General features: G+C 40.4%; 1 protein-coding gene across 2 annotated transcripts in view; it reads left to right on the top strand.

Moving 5' to 3' along the window:
- LOC107201109 (leucine-rich repeat and fibronectin type-III domain-containing protein 2) overlaps window positions 1-19,365 on the top strand; it is a 175,247-nt gene that overhangs the window by 118,965 nt on the left and 36,917 nt on the right. For both annotated transcript variants that reach the window (XM_015620304.3, XM_033512555.1), the window contains exon 3: window positions 4,025-5,417. In XM_015620304.3, coding sequence (XP_015475790.1) covers window positions 4,045-5,417 — 1,373 coding nt within the window. In that variant the 5' untranslated portion in view covers window positions 4,025-4,044. The remainder of the gene's footprint in view (window positions 1-4,024; window positions 5,418-19,365) is intronic.

The following is a 19,365-nucleotide window of genomic DNA, read 5'->3' as shown; positions in this document are numbered from 1 at the left end:
GGACAGATCCAGAGGCAAAGATATTTACTTTCCTTATGGGCATTACAATTGCTTGGTGAGTGAAGCATAAACTACTTGCATGGATCAGGGAGAACACAAAACATACCTTTCCACACAGCTTTTTGACAATGCAATAGATTAAGGAGTAAAATTTGTCCTGACACAGTCCCATCCTCTTTTATGCCTTGTTGATTAAACTGCTTGAAAAAATTTGTGTGAAACTTCACCCATCACTGCAATCCTTCAAGCTCTGCATTGAGGGTAGATTTCCTAGTCATATAAGTTCACTTCAAACAGAAATAAACGAAGATAAAGAACAAGGAAAAGGGCAACTGTCAGGAAAGAAAGCCCAATTCTCCCACAGCACCTACAAAACTGAAGGGAGGTATCTTAGCTCACCCATACAGTCCCTGGAAGCTGGGTCCCAGGGTGCTTAGAAACTGTAGAATCAAAGCTACTACCCATCCACCACTCCTTTTTTAAATTTTTTATTTCTCTCTCTTTTTCCCAGCCTTTATGCTGCATATTATTTGTCTGACAGTTACCTTGTGCTTGGTAGGCAAAGGCTATTGGAATTTAAATGCAGAGTTCCATGAATATAGAATTAAAAAATGCCTTGGAGACATTGCTGAAATGAGATGTCAAATCCCAGATTTTTATCTTTATGAGGAAATTTTGAATACAAAACACCAAGGTTTATGGCTCTTGCACATATTAATTCATACCAATCCATGTTCTAAGAGAACTAAAGGGGCTATTTTTCATCTTGGGCTGAGACAGGAACTCTTCCAGATTTACTGACTTGCTGTGAGAAATATGCTTTATCAGGCTGATATCTTTAAAATGTGTATCAGAATGGTGAGCTTATCCCAAGACTGCCATTAGCAACTTATAAAATTATTGGTGTTGCGGTTAACAAGAGATTTTGTGAACAAGGTGAGCATACTGGTCAGCAAAAACAGACCCTAAACTTGACACTTTATTTTCTGTCTTAGAAGAAAATTACCAGAGATTAAATCAAAACAATTTTTATTATATATCCATTTCCTTGGCAACTAGCAATTACCATGACTTTGTGGGATGGTCTAGATTTTAAAGGATATTATTATAATTGTGCAGGCTCAATAATTACAGTATTACCTGGAATCATCCCTGGAAGTGCTCAGCTCCAGGCTGGATGGGGCTCTGAGCAGCCTGGTCTAGTGAAAGGTGTCCCTTGGCAGGTGGGTTGGAACTAGATGATTTTTAAGGTCCCTTCCAACCCAAACCATGCTATGATGATATCCGTCTATGAATTCTTACCTCATCTTTGGCTCAAGTGCTTTGTCTGTCTGGAGAGAGAAAGGAAAATCATTTGCCCTATGGAAGTCCCAGATTTTCTCCTTAAGGAGTCCTGTTGTCTCCAATGCCCTATAGGAAGTCCTTTGGGTTTATACCCTGTTTGTTGCAAACTTCAGGATTACATTGTGGAGAAACCCAGGGCTCAGAAGCTTGAAATAATAATGCTAGCAAATGATCACAATGGCAAAAAATTTCCTCTGTAAACAAACAGTGTTTACATTAGTACTTTCAAGTGCATTCAATAGTTGGAATGACAGTGGTCATTGCCAATTTGCCCTCTTGCTGGCAAAAGCACCTGCTGCACTCTGTGACTTTCATGCACATGTCCAGGCACACTCAGGCAGATGTTGTGCTTTCAAGACATTCACAGACAGTTTCCCCATCAGGGTTTGCTTTGCCATTCAGCCCTCCTGCTTCACATCCTCCTCTTGGTGCTTCAGTCTCTATTTGATGTAATTAGCTTCTGTTCCTCCCCCCATTTTTACTTTTTTTTCCCCATGAATGCTCTTTACTCTGACACTTAGAGTCAAACATTTCCCCAAAGCACTGTGATATTTACCAGCATCTGGAAAAAATGTGGTTAGAGAATTGAGACACTTAAAGGAGACACGGCTGTCGTAAGTGTGCATTCACATTTTTGAATAGATATTCAGAGGGTGGGAATTTAAATGAGGAGGAAGCTATGAAAGGGCTTATTACTAATCAACTGTATCCATTTCTCCCCCTTTTAAACTGCTTTTTGTTTATCATTTTAGCTGGTAGGGTAATACACTAAATTAAATCTGCATAATACATTTATAATTAAGATTGACAAAGTCAATTGCCTGTTACTAAACTACCAAGTGATAATATTGTAAGGGATATTTATAGTTCTTTAGTATGTAGGTCACAGATTTGCATCAATAACACACTTGCTTATCTCCAAACATTTCATTCAGTAGCCCTTTATTTACTATTAAAGGTAAGATTACTCTTCTCAAGCCATCCTTTCTAGAAGTGTCTTGCTTTCATGTTGTTTGTAAAGCTCAGCAAACACAGATGCTTCATCCATCTACTCTACTATGGAATAGTAATAACAGTACATAATTACCATCATCACACCATGCAGAGAACCTTGCCATAAAGAACATGTTCTACATAGTTTCAACACTCATACCATCTTGCATTTCTACAGCCCCTTCTTTCTGACTCATTTTGCATATCCTAGAGAGGAGATGCCAATCCACCTTACCTAGGGCATGAATTGGGAACTTTTGGGAAGAGCCCAAAAATAGGCCCTTAGTTTTCATTCCTTTCAGAAGAAGGTAGAGCAAGACCTGTTTAAAGAGTTCTTAAAAAAAGTTTTTGTTTTGTGTTTGGTGTGTCTTACTGGGAGTTTAATAACTTGAAACACATGAAAAAAAATGCTAAGTACATGACCACCTGCATGATTGAAAAGGGATATGGTATATACCAAACAGTGATGTAAGTTTATATGGTGATTGAAGGTTAAAGAGAGGCAAAATGGTCATGTTCAAAATGAGAACCTGAATTGTGTCTGTAGCTAATGCCAGGGGAGAATCTTGGGGAATGGAACACAACATCCTAGAAAAAAAGCCTGGGAAAGCCCTTAGAAAAATACATCTCTTTGTCTACTTTCCCCTTTCCTCAGAAGGAGAATGAGGGCTAGAAATGAATGACCTACCCATTCTTCAGCCCTGTTGGATAGCAGGGTCTGGGAAAGGGAGAAACAGAAAGAAAACAAGTTTCCCTATGTCCTGCACATGTGGGAAGAATGTCAGCAAACCTGTGTAAGTAAATATTCCCAAACCTGAAGCAGGGCTTCAGCTTTTCCCAGCCACAACTGTCTCTCCAAGCCAGCCCAATCATGACTTTTGTTTATTCTTCAAAGACACGTCCTTGCAGTTTAAGCTGGAAAAATGTGTGAGAGATTGGAAAAAATGGAGATAATGGTGCGAAGAAGAACTGAGGGAAATGGAGGGCCATGATACAGGCAAGAGATTCACTGTTACTACAACAGAAGGGGTTGCAGCGTAAAAGCATGTAGTTGTCCAAAAGCTTGCAAAGGGCCAAAGGTAGCACAGTCTTCCCCTGGATCCCTTCTCTTTGGAGCTAGATGCTGTCACCCCTTCCATGGTTTGGCTGAGCACAGGGTGAAATCAGGTGACAATTACATATGTGATTTCTGCTTCTCATGCTGTCTATCATTAATTTTATTATGAGTCAGCAAGTGACTTGCCCTAGAACTGGCCAGATAATTACATGGTCGTTATTAATCACATTAAGGATGGTGAAGGGCAAAAATGCAGTTATTTTTTCCATAAAGTCAGCCGCCTTAACGCAAAGCAAAGTGCACACTATTAGGCAGCAGAAAGTTATTATTATAGATACTGATTCTAGCTTCTACTTGTAGAGAAGCAGACATTATTTCAAATGAAATATTTCATAAGCCTTGCAATCTGGGGAGGGAGGGAGGGAGGGAGGGAGGGAGGGAGGGAGGGGGTTTTTTTAAGCACATAAGCATCTTTTCTTGGAGGGCTGATGCCTTTAGGTGTGACTTCTCAGAGGAGGCAACACAAAGTCTCTTTGGGGGTAGACGTTATGCAAAACATAAAAATAAAGGAATCATAATTATTATATCATAATTGCTGATCTTCCTTTTCACTCTTTTCCTTTCTTTCAGATACTGTTGCATGATTTAAAATGGAAAAATTGCTCTGCGGCATCCTGGTGTTTGGAATGGCTCTCACAGTCAATGCTTGTCCTAAATACTGTGTCTGTCAGAACCTGTCTGAGTCGCTGGGGACTTTGTGTCCCTCCAAGGGTCTCCTTTTTGTACCGCTGGATATAGATCGAAGGACTGTTGAACTCCGTCTTGGGGGCAACTTTATTATCAATATCAGCCGACAAGACTTTGCCAATATGTCTGGACTTGTTGACCTTACTTTGTCCAGAAACACCATTAGTTACATACAGCCCTACGCTTTCACTGACTTGGAGAGCCTTCGGTCCTTACATCTGGACAGCAACAGGTTGCCTGAGATTGAAGAGGATACCTTAAGAGGTTTAATTAACCTTCAGCATTTGATTTTAAACAACAACCAGCTAAGCAGCATTTCTGATGAAGCCTTTGAGGATTTTTTACTGACACTGGAAGACTTAGACCTTTCCTACAATAACCTCCGAAACATTCCCTGGGAATCTATAAGAAAAATGATAAACTTGCATCAGCTCAGTTTAGATCACAACCTAATAGATTATATAACAGAGGGGACATTTGCAGATCTTCAGAAATTGGCCAGACTGGATCTAACATCCAACAGACTTCAGAAGCTCCCCCCTGACCCTATATTTGCCAGATCGCAAGTTATTCCATTGGTTGTTACACCGTTTTCACCACCTCTGTCCCTCAGCTTTGGGGGAAATCCACTGCATTGCAACTGTGAGCTACTGTGGTTAAGGCGGCTTGAAAGAGACGACGATATGGAAACTTGTGCTTCTCCTCCAAGTCTAAAGGGAAGGTACTTCTGGTATGTACGGGAAGAGGAATTTGTTTGTGAGCCTCCTCTTATTACACAACATACTCACAAGCTGCTGGTTTTAGAAGGGCAAACTGCCACGCTGAAGTGCAAAGCCATTGGGGATCCCACTCCCATCATTCACTGGGTGGCCCCTGATGACCGTCTCATTGGAAACTCCTCAAGGATAGCTGTCTATGACAATGGCACCTTAGATATACACATCACCACCTCCAAGGACTACGGAACATTCACATGCATAGCAGCCAATGCTGCAGGAGAGTCCACTGCAACAATTGAACTCTCAATTGTTCAGCTTCCTCATCTCAGCAACGGCACAGGCAAAACAGCTCCACCAAAATCCAGGCTCTCAGACATCACCAGCTCCACTAAGTCAAATCGTGGTGAAACAAAAGGCCCACCAGAAAGGGCTGTCCTGGTGTCAGATGTGACCACTACCTCAGCTTTGGTCAAGTGGACAGTCAGCAAGTCGGCCCCTCGGGTAAAAATGTATCAGCTGCAGTATAACTGCTCAGATGATGAAGTCCTGATCTACAGGTAAATGCATTTTTGTTTGGTTCTTTGATGATGGCTGGGGGCAGAAATCAACATAAGTCTTTTACTCTTTGACTTTGAACTGAGATGGCACTGTGACCAGTAGCATCAGTGGTATCTGATAAATTTGTATTCTCCCAGTTTGCCTGTTGGTCTGTTCATTGCTTTTCTGTCCAGGTCACACATTGCAAATCTCTGTAGTACTCACTCATTTTCCAACAGCTGTTTTCAGTAAAATCTTCAATTTGGGAGAAAATGGTACTACAGTTGGTAGTCTCCTTAGTACGCTTAACAAAGAAAGGAAAACTTGAAGACTAGAAGTCAGATATTTCCCTTTCCACCTCCTGTAGGTGGGATTGAAACAGACTACTTAGAGAGGAAGCAATGTGGGAGGAAGTTTGTGCTGTCTACCCATAACACAGGCTCTAATTATTCTGTGATTCAAGATTTGGGGTTGCTAACAAGACATTTTTCACCTACATGAAAGAGCTCGTTTCTTATTTCACTAACATCTGTTTTACACAACTGTAATGGCTGACTACTTTGGAGTATTTAATTTTTTATACCATATTAAATGCAAGAAGAGGTAGATATAATTTCAAAAGAAAACTTTAAATGTTCCTTATGATCCTCCAGTTCTACAACTCCTCTGACTTTTAATGATGTAAAGCAGGAGTTGCTGTTGCAGTGAAGCAGTAATAAATTTTTAGGGACTAAAAATGTGTAGTAACAGTACAGGAAAACAGTACTACTGGTTTTTTGCAGTAAAAAAACACCTTATCCTTCCTTTTTATTGCAAAGATTTCATTGAACTGAACTGTATCTTTGGTTGTGTATGATCTACCAGCAGAAGTCAGAATCTCATGAAAAAGTAGAACCAAGCATGTGAACTCTTACAGCTTTATAAGCATCCTGAAGCAGTGGAGAAAAATTTGATCTCATAGAGGTATAATGGGATTTGGGGTTTGAATCTAATTTGAAAATAAATTGTGGCCAAAATACAGTCAAAGCCACTGATTTTCATGGTAGATTTGGTGTTATTACTTGATTACTTCTGTTCTTCATCTGCTGCCCACAAGGAGAGCTGAGGCACTCATCAAGTCATGGTACTCAGCCTCCAGATCCCACAGCAAGCCTTATTATTTTCTTCTTTTCCACAAGGTGCTTTTCTTTAGCATGAGGAAGTCAAAAGGACAGGTCATAAACATTCATATGATATTTTGCCCTCATCCTCCTCCTGCAATGAAATCTGATTTTAAAGCTTCTCCAGAACAGAATGCTTAGTTGACATGGACAAAATTTTGTGCCAATAATACCTTCATCTGAATCAGTTGTAGAACAGAAAGAATAAAGTGATCAATTTAGCTACTCCAAATTCACTCACTCATTGCCAAAAGCAGGAATATTGACCAGCAAGTCCAAAACACATTTTTAAAGGATATTTATTCAAATTTTTTGAATTATTTGAGGAAATTCAGTTCTCTCCACCTCCATTCCTCAATTATAAAAAGATCTTGAAATAAATTAGAAAGTGAAAATTATTTATTTTGCTCTGGCTAATGTACAGTGGGACCAGTGTGTTAGCTTTGGGAATTGCAACTATGTGGAGTTAAGCAGAATGAAAGGATAAGACAAAGCAATGATATAGTATTAGGAATAAAATAAAAGAAAAATGCTACTGCCATTTTTTTTTTCCCAAGGCAATGCTTTTGGCAAAAACTCAGCAGTAATTAAGATCTTAAACAGTGTAAGGCTGAAAAAACACTCTGAAAGATGTGTAAATCATATGTTTATTTTAAAATTAATTTTGCCCAATGAAGAGGAATATCCCTGCAACAAGAAAGAGAAGCTTTTGGGGGCTGTCAGATGTTGGAAGTGGTTGAATATATCAGTTTTCTAGGGAGGAGGATGGCCAGGGTAAAAAAAAACAAACCATGCAAAAGAACTGACATGCAGCCTAGGAGATGGATGGGTGAGAACTTGGTGCTACAGGCAGAAATGAAGAAAGATGCCATCTTGCCAGCCTAGTCTGGAAGAAAAAGTTGCTGTCAAGATTTTAGGCAACCCCTAAATTTTTATCATGTCCCCCCTTCTGCCTCTCAGTGAGGTTTTGGCCCTTTGCTGCTTTATTTGGTTGTGGCTCCGTTTTTCAGAAGCTCAGTGAGGACAGTGCTATTTCAAAAAATCTCCTATCAGGCCTTTTTTGATGATTCACTGATGATGCATAGCTCTTTTCATTCACGGCTCTCAAAAGCACTTCACCAAAGAAAACAGATTTTTTTTCTCTCTACATTTTGCACCAGGGTAAAAATGAAGCATAGAAAGATGAAGTGGTTGTCCAGTGTCTGAGGGTTAATCAATGGTACTCATAATATTAAAGCCAGTTCTTACAACTTCCAGTCAGGGAACCACTCACTCCTTTAGAGTTAATTAACTAAAGCTGTTTTGCTTTAATTGGTCAGATGCATATCACTGCAATGAGTGTGTGGAAAAACCTAAGGGAAAAGGATTTCTAAAATGCTCTGCTCTATAAAATGCTGTGTATGTGCTAAATGGGACGTGATACTGCTTAGCTGCTAAAATGATAGGCACTTAATATACGCTAAGATGGTATTCCAGGACTGAGACACATCATCTGTGCTCAGCTATTAGGAATGCTGCTTCACTAGCAAGAAATGTATGCACAAAGGACTGAAATCTGCTACTCTGTCTGCTAAGAATTTTTCATGAACATTGTACTCATTGTGAAAGAGTGAAAACAGAAGTTCTCTCCTTTCCATTGATGTCAACATCTCTCCTGATCATTACCCAGAGTACCAGTCCCATTTCCCCTTCCATGCCATCTGTGATTTTCCACTGGCAGGATGGTGCAAAAGGAGACTAAAGTATGGTGCAATGGCTCAATAAAAAATCCAGTCTTGGGAGATTCTAGCAAATGTTTTCTGCTGGGCTTCCCATTTGCAATGAGCTGAAATGGTACCAGAATCTGAAGTCTGACTTTGTTTATACCAATGCCATATAATGAAGATTAGCAGGAGAGGCACTGTTCATCTGCTTTCTCATCTGACTTTCCCTTGTATTTGCCATCTCAGGGCCTTTGCTCAAGCTCATATTAGGTTTTTATCTATTTTAATGGATTCAGTATGCATGTTTCTGATTCTGATCTAATGAGTAGGTCCTGGATCTGCCCTCTGTAGCTTTTAATACTGCAGTCTTTCCATTCTTTACATCTTTTCTGTAATACCAACAACAATGCCAGTAAATGTGTATTGTACCCATCACTTCTAGTCGAGACCAGAAGCTTGTTACAAATTGCAGAACTGAAAATCACTCCTTATTTGAAGGAAAAACATACAGAAAGTGTAACCACTGTCCAATAGAGAAAGGGATGGAAGAAGACCAATGTCTAAAAAGAAATGTCTGTCCTTGGACTCAGGGATAAAGGAATGAACACTAGGAAACCTCCTCTGTCGTAAAAATCTTACCTGCTCCTCTCAGTCTCGACTCCAAAGTGTTTTAGATGTGTAAAATATCAGACTTAAGATCAGTGCAACTTTTGCACTTGTAAGCTTAATTCATTTTGAATAAGGAGTTGAAATTAAATATAAATATGTTGAAAAGAAAATATTTGAGCCTCAGTTTCCCATCTGTAACCTGGGTGAAAGTACCACCTTGCTTCACAGGGATAAACGCATTAGAAAATATTATAGAATCAGGAGCCCAAATAAATAAATAGGGAGACTTGCTTTGAAGTTCTTGTGTTATCTGCAGCAACTGGGGTAGTCATCAATGATTAAGATGGAGAACTCTATAATTGCAACACTTGAATTCAATAAGGGCATCTGGGGAGAGAGACTGTGGTTTTTTCATGCATAGAGCACCCTACATGATGGGGGACCAAGTCTCAATTTTGGCCAGTAGGCATTACTGTAATATATATATTCACTATTTTTTCAAAAGTGAATAAATCTTCAAGTGTTTTGTAGAACTTCGCAGGTCATACTGAGCCTTCTGGCTGTGTTTTGAATTAAAGCAATGATACAGCCATTTGAAAATGTGCATCTGAAGTGCAACACTGGCATTAGATTTATGAGAGATTTAGGTCTGATTTATTTTGTGCTATTTCATACTAAAAGTGATTAAAACAGATGTACAAATTAAGAATTACTGTGGCACTATTGTCTCCCTAACATAAATTCAGCCCTGGGGAAAAAAAATAAAACATATATTTCTGAAAGCTTACTTTTAAATATATATTTTATGTAGCAGGCAGACCAAGCATTAAAATATGAATAAATAGCTCCACATCTCCAGTTTATTTAAACAATGGTGCCATAAATTTGATTACCTAAGCAATATAGTAATGATTTATATTTACACAGCTTCTTTCACTGCAAGTGCTTTACAGGGTGGCTGAACATAGATCCCCACTATCCTGTCACCTCTCAGCTAAATATTGGCTGCATTTTAGCAATCAGGTGATTGTTCAGTTCCTTTTCATGAGCAAAAAATAGCTTTGGCATTTGCACTTATGGATACTTTAACCTGGGGAGGAACTAATTAACTGAGTTTGAATTTCCCACAGCATGGTGGTATAAATATACCCATGCACTCTTCTATTCAAGTGCATGTCAATAAGAAAGTGCTTCATGGCTGAGGTGCTGCAAACTTCAGGAATATCTAATTCACATAAGGATGTTCTCTCAAACAGCATTGACACACTGAGCATCAGAGAGGATGCCATTGTCTAATCCTTCTTGCAAGGAAAGCCTGTTGTGTGGAGATCTTCCAGCTAAAGGGGAAGCCCTATCCTGTTGATGGTAGGGCAAATTGCCCCAACAGCCTGATGCTGTAGCAAAGAGTGTTTATGTAATTTTCTCTCTAAGGAAGATTAGATATACAGAGTACTGGTTAGCTTTGGAAAAGACAGAGGACTCATTTATTCTGAAAGACGTGAATATCTGTCCTCACTTGAGATTTGGTCACTGGGTTCAGACAAATAAAGACTTGCACACTTGCCACACTTCTACCCAATTTTCACTTCTACCCATCTCCAACCTCGCCTGGCACTGACCCGCTTCTATGGCTCACACCTGGAGCAAAATTCCTGACTCAGCCTCAGCATATAAACTGAGCTATTCCAGTTGCATTGTATGCAGAATACAAACCTTGATTTCGCCAAATAATTTACATATTTAAAAGTTAAATAAAACAACAACTAGGAGGGAGGACAGCACATGAAGACGTTAATCAGCATGTATTAATCTTTTATATTTGACAGGTAGATAGTGCCACTATAGAAATAAAAACATGACATCACAGTCCAAAAGGAAGCAAAATTTATATGATCAGTGCAGAGGGAAGTTTGTCATGGACATTTGGTAGTTCAGATCATTTGAGACTGGTTTGCAGCAGGAGGGTATTTTGGCTTCTGGAGTACCTTCAGCAAGTGCAAGCTTGCTGCAAGGCATCAGTCATAATGAAGAAGCTGCTTTATAGATGCCTGTATTCTGGGACTTATTTTTAAGTGGAGTTTTATTTGTGTTTGCTGAAAGCATTTTAATCTAGTTTTGGGGTTTTATTTATTTATTTATTTATTTATTTATTTTACTGGGGGAAGTACAGGAACAGGGTTTTTTGGGAGCTGTTTTTTGCTCGGTTGTTCGTTTGTACTTGGTTTTTTTCCCCACCAACCTACCCTCCTTTGAAATTTGAGAAATCTTTAAAGAATAAAAAAGAAAATGTAGTGAAAATGAGAAAAAATATGTGTATTACCAGAAAATGAAGTGGAAAATAGAAATTTAAAATATAAAATTAATATACTAAAATTAATTTATTAATAAAAAGTAGATGTACATTCTCAGTACTGTCCCTAAAAATATCTTAGATCATTGTGACAAACTATCATCCACTTGGTGCTTGTACAGAAACTGATGAGGAATACATTGCTCAGAGCAAGTCCAGTTCAGGATGACCAGAGCCCAACCATGTGGATGCTGCCCAGACCATTTTCTTGCTTGATCCCTGACACAGAAAGACAAAATACTAAATGGCCCCTTATCCTTAGGGGAGATATGTCCCTGACATGAGCATGTGAGATGTATGTGAAGGTGCATGAGAAAGTGCTTGCACTGCTGCTGGCTGTGCTGCAGTGCCCAAGAAGAAAAGGGCAGGGCACCATAGGACAGCACCTGCTGCCGTCTTGGAAGCATTCTTATTTCCTTCAAAGATTAAGTCCTGCCAAATAACATTTATTGAAGCTTGTGGAGAAGTTGTATGCAACAGCTCTACCCCCAAGCTCAGCCTCAGGAGTTGAATATGAAGGCAAATCACCTGATTCCCATCTCACCCCACATATAGGGGTGCTGCACAAGGTGGAAATGAAATCAGAATCACTTTAGACAACACTCTTAGGCATGTGATGTGATTCTTAGGCCAGTCCTGTGTGTGGCCAGGAATTGGGCTTTGATGTTCTTTGTGGGTCCCTTCCAATACAGAATATTCTGTAATTCTGTGATTCAGCATAAAACAGCAGTACCTGTTTTATCTCTGCTACCAATTATTAATACAGCTCAATAAGGCTGAGTATTTTCATTTGAGGGGAATTCAGAATGAGTTAGTTCTTGCCTATAACATCTGCCACATCCCCTCTCTCAGATGCTCTGAACCTAAGTGCCAATATCTGTCCCCAGACCTTTATTGTAATAAAGTTATACATCTGATGCCAAAATTAACTATTGAAATAAGTTTTTTATTTAACTTCAGGTGAGTCAACAATTTGATTTCCAACTGAAAATCTTTAACATATCCGTAATTTGTGCATGTAATGCACATTTAACCACACAAGAGGCTCTACTTGATCTCTGTATTTTCACTTCAGTGCCTGCAGCAAGTTCCCAACACTCCTTTTCTCTATACTTCTCATCCATTGAGTTCTAATTGGTGTCAGAAATCCACTCTAATATCTTCCTCATTTTGGGTCACATCTTCTGATATCTGGGTCCTTTTAGGAAGAATGAAAAAGTATCAATAACCACTGAGTGTGACAACTACTCCTAGTCTTTCTAAATCTGTAACCAAGAAGTTCCTCCCTCCCCGCACTTCATCCTTCATTTCAACTGGATCACCACAAATTCAGATTACTAAGAAAGTACCTTCAAGTGTGTTGAACAAGTAGTAAAGTAAGGGCTGAAAAATGCCTGCTTGAAGGAGAGGATTATTTATTTTTAACCCATAAATGTTTTGCAAGAGTTACAAATAAAAAGATGCTTAAAAGCATATTGTGCTCTAAAACACTGTATTATTCAATTTGCCTTGCCAGTTTGAGATCATTCTGCTTAACTGAGCTTCTACTTGCTCACATGCAGCTTCCGGGCTGTAGACAGGTGAAGGAGGGTGCCTTGGCAGCTCCTACCTCCACAGATTTCTGACACCCCACCCCATACAGCTCCCATCTGAAGTCATTGGAAAGCCTTTCTACCCTTTTCAAAGCTGATGTGGTTTTAGATTCTTGGTAGGGGGGTCTTGGAAAATGGTACCTGCTCCTCCTGCAGAAGGTTCCTAATTCTCCTGTCTTTCCTGTGCTGAACAATTGAGCTCTGACTGTGAATATTGTTTTGAGGGTTGTGCAAGCAATTATATTCATTTGGTTCTGTAGGACTATTTTATCTATCAAATACATGAGACAGGACAAAGAGGAGGGCAGGGAAAAAGTAAGTCAAAATTCTAAACAGAACTAATAGTGCCTTATTTCACTGGCATAGCTGCAGATTTACCTACCTAATTGCTTGCTCTGAATTTCCTATTACACCTTTTCTATTTCACACAAGGCTTTCTGCTTGTAGTCTGTTTTCAGAAGAAAATATACTTGTTTTGTACGATGGAACTGATTAACCGTAACATATAATAGCAATGATACAACTTGTTTTCCTAGAGGAATTACTTAAAAATATAAAACTGGAAAAGACATAGCACTGGAAAAATAAAATAAATAAAGAAAATAATATACTGCACTAAATAGATTATATTATAAATTCTTGATTAGCTTTAGCCCTTAGAAGTCTGCTTATTTTTGGAGTTGACTGTAAAAGGCAGGTTTTCTGAGGAAAACGTTTGCACTCAGAATGAGAAAAAGTCTATTTACAGATGATACAGTGCAAGCTGAATGCAACACTTGCTTCTCATTTAAACCTATTTTGAGGCTTCAATTGGGATGTTGATGGTGTCTTTGTGTTAATGCTTTGGTTAGGGAAAGATGAAAGAAGAGGATTCAGACAAGCTGAGGAACTTAAAATTTGAGGCAGAAATCAGGTTCATGCTTCATGTAATTTTTTGAGTGCTGTACTTGTAGATTTTCAATGAAGGCTTGTACTACAAGGAAGTAATTTATCTTTTTTTGTTCTTAAATGGGCACAGGAGAAATGTAGCTCAAATTTTCAGTAGCAAAGAAAGAAAATATGAGGTAATAGATGTCTTTGAAAACAAGGTATGGGTTATTTCATTGTCATACTACCACTTCCCCCAAATGTGTCTTGGTTTGCAGTCTAATATGATCACAGTAAAGACATATACCCTGTAAATCATAATAATCTGTAATAGGACCAAACAAAATGGTAGTCCAGCCCTAGCTGAGGATAGCAGGGTAGTACTTTTATCTAAAGAAACCTTGAAACTGTAATGCCATTGAGAATCGTATATGTTTAAAATTGAATGTTTTGATTTTCATAGCAGGGAAAAGCAGCCTGGCCAGCAGGCTGCCCTATTGTCACAGCCCTAATAACCCCTCAGAGTCACAGCATGATCATATTAGGTCCTAGAGCATTTCTCAAAAATCCAATAAAGTGACTGTCCAGAAAAGGAAACAGGCTTTGGCCTTTGGCAGAGGGCACTGTAGAGTGGAAGCAAAATCACCTGTGTGTCACAACAGCAGAGACAGATATACTTGTGCTGGGCAAGAGAGATGATAGTCTGGTATCCTTGGATGGGAAAGAATCCATCCACTACATGGCTACAGCCAAGTTTTAGGGTGGCTGGAAAATCCCTGGAGACAGAAAGGTAAGCCCTAAGCCTCTTTTGTTCAGCTGCTCCTGGTTTACAGATTAGTTTATTTGCAGAGATGAACTGTTTGAGACAGCCAGCACTAGGTGTGAATTCATGCTGTATATGCCGATCTGTCATCTCCCCCCTTCCTCTTCCATCACTTTTCATTTTTCTAAGCGTTGCAATGTATTTATTGTATCATAATTTATTTCCTTTTGACAAGAAAACAAATAAAAGTGCTATTTGCTCAACCCAATACTTTTTTTTTTTTTTAATTATCCATTTATTTAATTGGCTTAGATTTTGGAATTGGCTCTTATGCAAATATCTGTGCTCTGAATTTTTATGAGTGGTTGCACAGGCAATAGCTGCCCAATAGACATATGGGACAGCTGACAGCATCAAGACACCCCACCAGCAGCTCTGTCGTCTGGCAGATTGCCTCAGAGAGTCAGGCTTGATGAATCAGTCCTTCTGCTGGTGCTGAGAGCGTGGGGAACGCCTCTGCTCCAGAAGGCTTGTGCAAAATGAGAAAGACGCACAGCCCCCACGCTCCTTGAACTACAGGCTTGGGACAGCTGGCAGTGTCCAAATGAACTTGGCTACAATCTGGCTAATTTGGGTGAGTAGAGGTAGAGTTTCAGCTTGGTTACTCTGGGGTGAGGATGTGTCACTAGCTTGATGCCTGCTCTTCTCTCTGCTGCAGTGTGGAGTTTCACAGCCTGGAAGTGCCATGGGGAGGAATTTAATAGCGCTGCCAAGGTTGAGCTGTGGGAGAGGGGAAGAGAAAAGAAATTGGCTTGGAACTCTCCTATCTCTCTGTGCCTCTTCCCTTCTAGCCCTGAAAGGGGGCAAATGTTCTTGTAAGCTGAGCAGGCAACAAAGCCAAGAGGATCCCTGCTTCTCTCCTCCACCCCTGGGTCCTTTCAGCCTCATCTGGTTGCTGTTTCAGTCAATGACATGGCAGCCCCTGAGCAGGCAGAAGAAGGAATAGCCACCAGAAGCCACCTTCAGAACCTGGCTCCTCCAGCCCAAGGCCTCACAGAGCCCAGGCTGGCCACTGTCACAGACTGCTGGCTGAAGAGAGCAGCAGGGACAGCTCTGTCTTCTCTGGGTGGTGTCAGACAAACCTCCTGCATTCTCAGTGGCACTAGAAATGCTGCAATCTCTTTGCTAGGAAAAAAATAGTGCAAAAGTACTCTCTCTTGTATGATTTGCTATGGGGTATGACCCCCATTGAGCATGCAAGGCTATGTGTATGGCTAGTAGCTTAAATTGTTTGGGTTTTTTTTTTTTTCCTGTGTGGGGACTAGCCCCCAGAGGTGAAGAACTCTTTGCAAAGATGTCTTGGTTTGAAAGACAGGTGTCTGCTAAGGAAGGCAGGACCCTCCCTTGGTATGAAAAAATGTAAACCTCCTCCCTCCACATTATTATAATTTTTTAATTAAAGGGCTCTCAGGCGAAGATATGAGGATAGGAATAACAGTTCTTTACTAGTATGTGTCCTAAAGCAAACAAACAACAACCATAGCATTAACAGAAGCAGGAACCCAGTGATCACCTTCTCTCAGCTGCAGGCACTTTCCCCTCCATGCAGTTCCGGGCACAGCCGGCAGGGGCACTGGTGCTCCCAGGGGACCGGGCAGGTGCGGTGATTCCCCTGCGCTTGCAGGGGCCGCTGGGGCGCGGGCACGGGGAGGAGAGAGGATGGGAGAGAGGCTTTGCTGCACAAACCCCCCTGGGGCAATCGATCCCGGTGTTCCAGCAGGACTTACGGGAACAGCAAGCTGGGCCGGCAGGAATGAGCAAAAATCCCAGGGTGTATGACAAGATGTATCAGAAGCTCCTGAGCTGTGGTTGGAACAGCGGGAGGCCTCGGCAGGCAGGAGATGCGGGGCTACAGTGCAGAAAAGGCTCGGAGCAGTGCCAATGAAGCAGTGGGAACAGGACAGTGGCAGACCAGGACACTGGCAGACCGGCTCCAAGCAGGGCAGAGGGGGGTGAGCCCAAGATCCCTGGCACCTGAGCAGATGGGGATAGGTCCCTCATTAAGTGAGACAGTGTTAATAAGGTCTCAGTCCAACAGCTGCTGTTACGAGCAAAGGCTCACACACAAAAAGGACAAGGCTGTACAGGACTGTCCAGCTGAAGCAGTAAAATCACAAAGAACTTTCTAACTATTCAAAGTTAGGGAAGATATGTTTATTACATCCGGGCATGCTGGAGTCATCTCCCAAAGACGTGTACGCCCCCCCACTGCCCCTTATTCTCCATTTATTCCCCAACGTATTACATATGCATAGGATTACACAATACACCTATACATAGCATATATATGCATTGCCTGACTCTGCCTGCTCTCATCTCATATGGTAATGAGCTCCACACCACTTTGGGCATGCTCAGTTCTTCTTTTGAAATGTGTCTGGGGTCTTTTTGATGAAATCTTTTTTTTTTTTTCGGGCTTAAACTTTTCAACTGTGTCTTTTTGGCAGCTCTTCTGGTTCTCTCTGGATACACTTCAGATCTCTTGCTTGCAGGTGTAGACACGGTTCCTTTCTCTTCCACAATAGTCCATCCTTCTTGTCTCCTTCTACAAATACAACGTAAGACAAGCAGAATGATATTAATGTATATCTTTGGACCATTCATTTCATTTTGGCAATTGCTGGCTACAATTGTAGGCATACCTTTAACTAAGCCTACATTGCTTAGTCCTACATTGCTTCTATCTTAATTTTTTTTTTTATTTTTTTACTTCAAATTTTCTCATAAGCTACTCCTATTTTAGTTAAAATCTTAATTCTCTAATTTTCTTAACTCACAGCAGTGACACTGAATTCTGCTCACAGCATAACATCTTGACTGTCCTCTGAAACCAAGAATGAGAACCCTCACAGCTCCTCAGCTGTCTTTTGTCTGCCGAAATCTCTAGGTATCTCCTCCCCTCTCCCCTGAGTCTGGCTACTTCTTTTGTTTTTCTTAAGTACACATAAGTACTTAACAGTTAGTTTCCTAGCAACTTAAGGGAAAAAGTTCCATAAGTGCAAAAGAAAGAAACTCAACCCCCAACAAAAGGGAAAGATGAAATGAACACTGGGAGCATGATTCCCACTTGTGAAGAGTATTAACAAAACTGGAGGGACTGCAGCAGTCCCATTTCAGGGTACAGTACTGCAATTTTTTACAACAAAAGGTTTGATAAGCAGAAATAAGACTCTATAACCCACAGAGTAAGTTATAAGAGTATGTATGTATTTATTCAGCGCTGAGGTGCATGGGAGATATCTCCTCCAAACACATGCACACCCTGGACTGGCCCCTCTCTTTTTATTCTCTACAAACCAGGCTTACACAATACGCCTAATATATATTCACTTCCTAACCCCGCCTGTCCCTGCTTCATATTAAAATTAGCTCCACGCGTCTTTGTGACTTCGCTCTGCTCCTTGTTGGTCACTCTGGTGGTCGTCTGGGTGTCTTTGGGATGAAGTAAGCGATCTTCCTCTCAGTTGAACTTTTCACCTTGTCTCCTTGCGCATGCTCCTTTTAATCCTTTGACCATCTTTCAGACTTTGATACCATTTCTCCCAGCTTGGGGGTCCAAAGAATCCCCTTATCCTATGGTGCCTCTTTCCTTGCATCCTGTTTGTGCATTCTAGCTCTTTATCTTATCTTGTAGTCTTGCTCTCTTCCTGCTTTTGTGGGAGCAATAAGCATTTCGTGTGATTTTGTCAGTCTCCCCCCTCTTTTAGTCAAAGCATTTAGCATTTCTTGATGCTTGATTCCTAATTCTTAAGTTCTCTGTTTCAGATTGGTGTGGGGTGAAGACCTTGTGCTATACAAACTCTGCCTAGTGAAAGCATATAAGATTAAAGTTGTTTGTTTTTTTGGGAGGTAATGATTTTTCTCACTAAAACATAATATTGTTTTTTGGTTCACCTTTCCTCTTTTCCCCTATTTGGACTCTTTCACGGTAGATAATTTTATTTGCTGTGGTTTAATTAACCAATTATGCCAGAGCAGTAGTGTTTTTCAGATTAATTCCTTTATTTAATTGTTCTTAAACAGCTTACATTCTGATGCAGCTCCTGACAGTTTGCTGCTGGTCCCTATACCTCCTCATTTAAGGGCTGAGTTAATGTGCTTGGCAAGCTCATTAGTTAATGAAACCATGTATATCTGCACTAGGTAGAAAAAACCCCTGTTTTTTACCCTCTTCATGTGATTTTAGTCCAGAAACTTTCTGTGGTTTTAAGGTAGCAAAGGGAATCCAAGAAAAGCCATAGAAACTTAGAGGTGTTCTTACTTAAAGTCCCTCAGGACATGATATAAGTTTTCTTGGCTCCTGCCATATTCCTTTCCTCTGCTTAACCCCAGTTAAGCTTGCTGATGACAGGGAGGCATATACTCAAAAGTGCTGCAGGCTGTTTTTCAAATCAGGTTACATTTACTAGTTCCCAAACAAAAGATGTTATCTTGGGGAAATTTTGAAGCTAGTACCTCAGTTTGGCCTAAACAAACCTGAATATGGCATATAATGGCACAGAACCACAATGTAATTGACTGTTCTTGACGTCAATCAAGAAGCAGATTTAAAAACTGATTTAAAAAATCGAGATCAACGGTAATTGGTCTTACAGTCATTGCAGCAATATGCAACATCTGTCTAGCACACCCTCCAAACACCTGCCTCTGCAATGGCTATGAAGAAACAAACCATGTATCATCTCAGTTTTATTTTCTAGCCCTGTTTAAAATGGAACAAACACTGGAATATCTCTCCCATGGGAAATTCCAATATTTCAACATCTGTTTCTGTAGGCTGAAAATTCTCCACAACAGTTGGGGAAGGGAAGGGAAGGTGCGGGAAGGGAAGGGAAGGTGCGGGAAGGTGCGGGAAGGGAAGGTG

This window comes from Parus major, chromosome 3, assembly GCF_001522545.3.
Source record: "Parus major isolate Abel chromosome 3, Parus_major1.1, whole genome shotgun sequence".
In the NCBI taxonomy this organism is placed as follows: Eukaryota; Metazoa; Chordata; class Aves; order Passeriformes; family Paridae; genus Parus; species Parus major.
This window is presented reverse-complemented; position numbering and strand designations above follow the sequence as displayed.